Below are 8,200 nucleotides of genomic sequence, written 5' to 3'. Positions count from 1 at the left end.
CATTGGAACATCCTTGCGGTTATCTAGTTGCTGTGGACTTTGAGAAAGCATTTGATTCGGTAGCGCATATCTTTTTATTTAAAATTCTGCAATTATTTGGTTTCGGGAATTCATTTCAATTTTGGGTTAAAGTCTTGTACACGGATATCAGTAGCTGTGTTATGAACGGTGGAAACTCAACGGGGTACTTTAATATCAAACGGGGTGTGAGGCAGGGTGATCCTCTGTCTCCATATATATTTTTATTAGCTATGGAAACTTTAGCTGGAGCTATTAGAAAAGATAAGGATATTAATGGAATTAAATTTGGTCAAAATGAAATAAAACAAATTTTATACGCGGATGATATTTCTTTGTTTGTGAAAGATGAGGGTTCAATTAAAAGGTTACAATTTTTATTTGATGAATTTGGGAAAATAAGTGGTCTCAAAATAAATAAAGGGAAGACTAATTTCTTATGGCTTGGGGAGGAAAAAGATAGGCCAAATATTCATTTGTTTGGGAATTTTGTTCAAGAAATCAAAATATTAGGAATTTATTTTTCCTTAGATGTTAAGGCAAAAGAGAATTTAAAATTTAAAGAAATATTAAGTAAGATAAAAAGTCTTTTAGGATGGTGGAAAGAAAGAGATTTAACACTTATGGGAAAAATACATCTTATGAAAACATTCGCCTTGTCAAAATTGAATTATGTAGCATCACTTATTGTTGTTCCTCAGTGGGTATTTTCAGAAGTCGAAAAAATTACCTTTGATTTCTTATGGCATGGCAAAGACCGTATAAAGAGAAATATTATGTATCAAGATTATGAGTTTGGGGGTTTAAGAATGACGAACTTTCGGTTATTTGTTAAGGCACAACGTATTATGTGGCTAAAACGCCTTCTATATGGAGAAAAAGAAGTTGGGTGGAAATTATTTTTTGACTTCTGTTTTAGTACTGTAGGAGGTAGATTCCTGTTTATGTGTGACTTTGATTCATCTATTATGACAGATAATGTACCACCTTTTTATTCGGAAATATTGAAGGTTTGGCTCGATATTTATAAATATAGACAATTGGAAAATGAGGTTGTAAATCCAATAATATTTAATAATAGGAGTGTACGCATAGCAGGTAGGATGTTTTTTCATAGAGATTTATTTGATGCAGGAATAATTACAATACAAGATATATTAGATAACGGTCATTTGAGATCTCAGTCACATTTTCAAAGCTTGGGTCTTGGTTTTAAGGTAGAAGAATTGCTTAAACTGAATGATATATTTAATGCTATACCCCAGAAATGGAAGGATTCTATGAGAGCAGGTACACTTCAGCAAGTTGATTCCACAAACTTTGACTTAAAATTGATTTTTTCTGGTCAGAGAGTAAATTTGCAAGTTTTAAAATCGAGAAAAATATATGAGGCTATGGTGGAAGATTTACAGTCATCTTATGTTTTACAAATCAAAGATGACCACAGTAGCTATGATTATACAAACAAAGAAATAAAAGATCTTTTTATTAAACCGAGTAAGTGTACATTGATAAGAAAATATAGAGAATTTCAATTTATGATGTTACATGGCGTAGTTTACACTAAGGAGCGTTTAATGAAGTTTGGTTTTGTAACAGACAGCCTTTGTTCCTTCTGCCAACATGAGCCTGAAACTTATCTGCATTTATTTTTACACTGTGTTAAAGTGAAACCGTTATGGGAATTCATAATTAATTATTTTGATATAAATGAGTTAAGGAATATGAATTGGAGAGATATATTTGGGGGAATTTCTGGTTATTCAAATAGATCAAAATGTGTAAATACTTTGATTATCTTAACAAAATACATCATTTTTAAATCTAGAACGGGAAATAAGTTACCCACTGGAGAAAAGATGCAAAAGATTATTGTTGAATTAATAAATGAGGAAAAAATCCTTGCGACCAAGGCTGGGAAGCTACATGTACATTTACAAAAATGGGAATATTTTGAGACTTCGTTGAATAAACCAGTCTGAAGCTACGTGCAACGTCTGTGACTTTTAAGAAAATAGTAATGTTTCCATAGTATTCCACTCTTTCTTTTCTTCATTTTTTTCCCTTTCCTTCATTCCTCCTCCTCTTCTTCTTCTTCTTCTTTTTTTTTTCTCTTGTGTTGTTTTGTATTTTCTCCCCCTCCTTTCCCATGCGTTCCTGTCAGCCTGTTGGCGGGCTGATTATATAACTATATTTACTATATTGTGATGTGTAGGCAAGAGCAGTTAACCAAATTAGGTGCATGTGTATGTGTGTGTGTATGGGTGTGTTTGTGTGTGTTTGTGTGTTGCATGTGTACAGATAGGGGTGGGGGAGGAAACAGGAAGGGAGGGAACTGGTGGGGGTGGTCATAGGGACTCAGTAAGGGATATGAGTTAGTAGGTGGGCGGGTATTGGTTGATAAATAATATGGTTCCATTATTTATTACTGTATAATTTTGCTGCATAATTCATTTGGATGATTATTAAGATTAATGCTAGAAGAATTGAATTATCACTGTTAAATTTAAGCAATTTTTTTTGAGAGCATAGGGGAAGTGACTGTATGTAAATTGATAATTGTTCATGAAAATGTAATTTTTGTTATGTCATTATGTACAGCAATAGCAAATTTGCTATTATGATCACAAATGTATATTTTCGTCATTTCAATTGTAGCAAATGAAAATTGTTTTTTTTTCTATTACTTTGAATGGAACAGAATAAACATCGTTGAAAAAAAAAAAAGTGTGTGTGTGTGTGTGTGTGTACTGTGCGCCACTGAAATATGAGGTCTACAGGTCCATGTTGTCTTATACACTTTACTTTAGTGAAGTAGATTTAAAAAAAAAAATCCCCCTCCCGTAAAAACACAAACAAAACAAGACAAAGCAAAAAAAGAAAAAAAGAAAAAAAAAGCACACACATACCCAAAACACTTGTCCAGCGCGCCCGCCCAGGGGAGGGCAACAAAAATGTGCGAGATTCACTATTCATTATTTAATGCACGGAGGCTTGAGTAAAGGCTAAACATTTGATTCATTCGATCGGGTGCATTTGGAGAAGATACCACCGTGACTGCGAAAAACATCGGGAATAGTCATGGCTATGAATTATCCAGGGACAAGTCGATCGGCTAGTGTGAGTATTTTGATAGAGATAACACCAGATACTCGATGTTGTTTACTGAATGTTTACGTAACGATAGTCGATAGTCTAATTTCTAAACATATTTTCAGGTGAACTGAGCTAACGCTAGACCAAAGTCTCAGTCCCATACATATTGATTTTTGTTGTGTCATGTAGCACGTCCCATCGTATGGCCATGCACTTGGCCTTGGCTTGGCTTGGTCTTAGCCGGGCAGAGTGGCTCACATCAGATTATAAGTGTCGTTAGTGATGAATGCTGAGTGCACTGAAATACAAAACATAACAAAGCAAGACAACACAGCACAAAACTCTATGCTCAGTGATATGATTAGAAAGGCACTGATGGCAGTGATGCAACTAAACAAAAGTAAAACGCAGCTCAGTGACAGTGTCACTACCGTCAGTGCCGTGGATGTACAGGATGGACTGTACAGAAAAGAGTGATGGAAACAATGATATGTTGTAATGTTTGTAATTCACTAATTGTATTTTTTCCAGAGGCCTGAGGATCACAGAAGAAAGTGGGACAGAGATGAATATGAAAAGTTGGCAAAGGAGCGGCTGGACAAGGAGTTGGAGGCGCAGGAGGAGAAAGGTGAGAGTAAATAATGACAGTTTACTGTCTGAACTGAAATGCTGTCACATTGAGTGGATTAACAACAACTTTAAAAAAAATAAATCCCATGGCTGAAAAATCGTACTGCTGCTTGATGTTTGAGGTAGGCAATTACAAAGAATATTGCTGACTTATTTCACTTTTTTCCCCGACTGCAAGCCAAGCAGTAGAGAAGAAAAAAGAAAATAAACAGAAAGTAAAGTGGAATAAAAGCTTAGTAGCAAAGGAGGTCAATTCACTCTAGTCTAATTCTGAAAGTACTATCTGAAATATTAAAAGCACTGGTAGTGGTACGTGGAAATGATTTCAAGGCAAAGTTTGTGCATTTCCAAAGAGATTACTGCTCTCTCAGCCAATGCTATATTTGGGACATTTTCCGGAAAAAAAGAAGTGATGTTTTTCATGCATGTCGTATATCAAAGTTCTGTGCTGTGAATTATCACCGTAAATCATCCTGCGGCTATTGCGGGTCATCATATTCTGCCCATATTCCATTCATTGGGCCACCCATAAGACAGATAAAGTTAATATCATTAACTTCGGACTTTAGTGCTGTTGTACCATGTACCAGAACTAAAAGACAATCATGCATGTCACATCTTTAAATATCATGACACATTCTGAATATCCAATGCTTAAGGAAGCTTCTTCACATTTCTTCATCCTCTGTCATTGTCCATCTTGTATATTCGTGCATTCCTTTATCAGAGAGGAGGAGAAAAGAGCCACCGGTCAAGAGGGAGCTCCTCAAGCAGCGTGACTACAAGGTTGACCTCGATTCCAAATTGGGAAAGTCCCAGGTCATCACCAAGACCACGCCCTCCTCACAGATGGGCGGATACTACTGCGATGTTTGTGACTGCGTCGTGAAGGATTCCATCAACTTTCTAGACCACATCAATGGCAAGAAACGTGAGTGATACATGTGAACAGGATAAAATTAAAAGTGATGCTTGCAGAAGTCCATCTTTGTGTACGTGGAAAGGATCCAACTTCAATGAAACTGAATCAGTTTTTGAACATCGAGCACAAGAAGGCTGCAAAGTCAATGTACATATTTAAAAAGTGATGTAACCTTGAGGAGCTAACAATGTCATGCTTTATAACTGTAGTGTGATCTTTTACATAAAAACTTCCAGTGCATGCAAGTACTTGTACTCCTTATCTTTATTGATATGCCTTAATACTTGCCTTACATTCTTGTCTTGGTGGGAAAAAAAAGGAAAGAAAAAATCTGCTTTAATATTGAAATTACTCTGTTTTGACAGCAATAGAATTCCTCAAACCTGTTGAAACAGATATCATCTCCATATTTTTTGTTACAGATCAGAGGAACTTAGGAATGTCCATGAAGGTAGAGAGATCATCTCTGGACCAAGTGAAGAAGAGGTTTGAGATGAACAAGAAGAAAGCGGAGGAGAAGAAAAAAGAATATGACTTTGAGTCTCGGATGCAGGAGATGAAAGAGGAGGTATGCTTTTAGCTGTGGTTGCTGTCTTAATGTCATGCAGAAAATAAACCACATTTGTAATGCCTTCAGTTATGCAGTGCACTCCTGTTACAACAAACATGGTTATTACAATAGTCTTGTTACAATGAAGTAAAAATTCAGGTCCAAAATTATTATCTATATATCTTCTGTTTGGCTATGATTTAGCTTTGAAATGGCGATATAATGAAAGAAAACTGGCAGTCCCAAGGATGTCATCATAATGGAAGTCGTCTGTAATGCATATTTTTGTACCTATGGCTGTCTGTGACATCCCCCAAACACTTGCAAGTGTGAAACGGGAAGATGTTGGGCATTCATTCAGATATCATTACCTGAAATTGTGCCATATTTAAGTTTTGCCACACTTTCCTGGCATGTTACTTTTGACGTAAGAAAGAAGTGAGAAACCTGGGGTACAAAGTCTTGTGTCACCCAGTTTTAGGCTGCTTTAAAATCTGAATGCAGATAATATCTGATTCTATTCCTGCATGTTACTGTAACAGGAAGAGAAGCAGAAGGCGTACCGGAGAGAGAAGAGGAAAGAGCGAAAGAGGAGAGCAGATGACGACGGAGGGTACGAGGGTATGGATCCAGACATGGCGGCAATGATGGGCTTTGCAGGCTTTGGCAGCAGCAAGAAAAAGTGTAAGTTCTGACACATTATGCAGAGACTCCAACCCCAAGCACTTTCTGATCTGGAAAATCTCCCGCCCGAAACCCCTAGCAAACGGGAGACTCCAAGTTGATGTGTGTGAAGCGCAAAGTTCCTAGGGTTCTAGGTGCTCTCTGGTGCTATCTAAGACTTATTTTTTTCGACATACAATAGCAATAAGTAAGAAATCCTTTCCACTGGGAGACACAGAGCCAGGGCGGGAGAAATCAAATCTCAAGCAGGAGAACGGGAGATTTTGCAAAAATGGGCTTTCGGCGGGAGATCTCCCGTCCCGTCGAAAACGGGAGAGTTGGAGTCTCTGATTATGTCAAAACCATTGCCAGGCTTCATATGCTGATTGGCACACTGGCTGCATGTTTTGCTCACCAGCCAGCACAGATATCAAGATTGGACTGTTGAGAAATGTGCCTTTGTTATCCTCCTCATCCTTATTGTATCTCAATGACTCTTTGGTAAGGATTGTCTTTTTATGACTCCAGAGTGTCATAGCAATATGCAAGGCTGCACACTAACCATTTTTTTGTACTGGTCTGACTTGTCTGTCAGACCAAAAGGTGCCCAGTTTTGCCATTCTTTGCTGATCCATTACTGAAAAAGTTACTGGTTTAATTTGACAGTGATTTTTACTGGTCAGGGACCGTCCGACCAGTGCCAGTGTGCAGCCTTGCGATATGTCTCATTAACCCTGTGATGACATGACCTGCTGACATCAGATCATTTCATGAAAGATGTCAGAATACACATCTTGTGTAATCTCCTTGTACTACACTGCCATTCATCTCACAAGATAAATTTACCTTTAACAGAATACAAAGTGTCTTTTAAAAACTGGAGATATAGTGTTAAACTTTTGTGGAATGTGTCACCAGTTTTCCTCATAATCATCATTAAATCGTATTATTACCTCTGCCAAGGAGGTTATGTTTTTGTTGCCGTTGGTTTATTTTTGTGCAGAATAACTCTAAAAGTTGTGAATGGATTTAGATAAATCTTGCAGGAAAATTTGATATTGAGACAAGGAACAGGTGATTAAATTTTGGTAGTGATCAGGGAATTTTTATGAATTTTTGAAGGATTTTTTATCTATTGTCAAATAGGGTCAATGAACTTATGAGTTCAAGCTGTGTGTATTTGAGGTTTGCATACACGCAGTAAAGCTTTCAGTGGGAAATTAGACAATTTTCAGCATGCGTCTAAGGGTGGAAATGAGATGCTTGGCGGAGGTCTGTGCTCTCCGAGTGCCTTTCTAGTTTCAAGTATGTAGCAATTTTCAATGCACAATAGAGTTTTCTATAATTTAGAACAGTCAATTTTGCTTTCTCTCTCTCCATTCACAACACAGATTGAATCACTCAGACGCTTTCCACTCCAGTCTGAATCGATTCTCGCCCGAGGGTGTGCTGTCCGCTCTCAGCACTAGATAACCTCCCCATTTCCAGATGAGCATTTCTCAGCATGTAGCAGATAGCCATGCTGTCAGAACTGTGGACTGCATGACATTTTCAGTGAACGTTAAAAGTTGATTGTGTGCTTTGAGGTCCTACCTTCCCTTGCATCAGATCGAATGACTGCCGCAGTGATGTATGTTCACACAGTACAAGACAGCTCAGGTCCGATGAATAGGTTATCATTTGAAGATTGGATACAAGCAAAATACGATTGTAAGGCTTAAATACTTAGGATGTAGGACAGAGAGTGTCGTCGTAGGCACATGTATTAGAGCATTGTCTTCAGGCTTATGTACAATTTCCTGGATGTCGGTGGGGGGGCTTTTTGTTTGTGTGCAGTTGTGGAAGTAAAAAACCCATGCCTGTATTTATTGGTCGTAAAGCCCTGCCCTACAGGGTATCTTATGTCTTGTATAACAAGATATTTTTCATGATTTATTCAGAATTCTTGTGAGCCACTGGTTCTGTACTGGAAATGTTACGTCCGCAGACAGTTATCATGCATTATGCTTTCAAATGAAATTTTCAGTGTTAAAATATTGCAGTAGAGTCATTCTGGCTGTGAAAATGGTTTTTCAGATTATTTATTGAGTGAATTTCAAACATCTCTATGAACATTACACTATTCTTCCCATTATTCCAATTATATACTGATGAAACTTGACAAATGTTATCATATAAATTGTGAAGTACTGGTAGATCTGTGTGACATGTATTTTAATCAGCTGTCTCTGATATACTGTATGTAGTTCTGGGAAACCAACAAAATTGGAGAATTCATTTCTTGATGGCCTCCAAAACGCTTACGTACATACACATCTGTA

At 37.4% G+C, this 8,200-nt stretch overlaps 1 protein-coding gene across 1 annotated transcript; it reads left to right on the top strand.

Annotated features, from left to right (window-relative positions):
• The first annotated feature begins 3,086 nt into the window (after nt 1-3,086).
• On the top strand, nt 3,087-7,707 carry LOC139727230 (zinc finger matrin-type protein 2-like). Its single transcript, XM_071638188.1, has 6 exons — nt 3,087-3,138; nt 3,646-3,742; nt 4,472-4,675; nt 5,089-5,234; nt 5,759-5,900; nt 7,271-7,707. Exons 1-6 carry the CDS (start codon nt 3,100-3,102, stop codon nt 7,273-7,275), a joined length of 633 nt encoding a protein of 210 aa, XP_071494289.1. The 5' UTR covers nt 3,087-3,099; the 3' UTR covers nt 7,276-7,707.
• Nucleotides 7,708-8,200: the final 493 nt, after the last annotated feature.

This window comes from Diadema antillarum, unplaced genomic scaffold (assembly GCF_040938485.1).
Source record: "Diadema antillarum isolate AM-2024a unplaced genomic scaffold, OU_Dant_1.0 seq00000124_RagTag, whole genome shotgun sequence".
Taxonomy (NCBI): domain Eukaryota; kingdom Metazoa; phylum Echinodermata; class Echinoidea; order Diadematoida; family Diadematidae; genus Diadema; species Diadema antillarum.
The sequence above is the reverse complement of the archived record's forward strand: the minus strand, read 5'-3'. Positions and strand labels throughout refer to the sequence as shown.

What these genes read in the sequence shown, in the direction of transcription:
- LOC139727230 (XM_071638188.1), top strand. Translation starts at nt 3,100, where the DNA reads ATGGCTATGAATTATCCAGGGACAAGTCGATCGGCTAGT. An exon ending in GGACAAGTCGATCGGCTAGT is followed by an intron (nt 3,139 to 3,645) that starts GTGAGTATTTTG and finishes TATTTTTTCCAG; the next exon opens with AGGCCTGAGGATCACAGAAG. An exon ending in CCACATCAATGGCAAGAAAC is followed by an intron (nt 4,676 to 5,088) that starts GTGAGTGATACA and finishes TTTTTGTTACAG; the next exon opens with ATCAGAGGAACTTAGGAATG.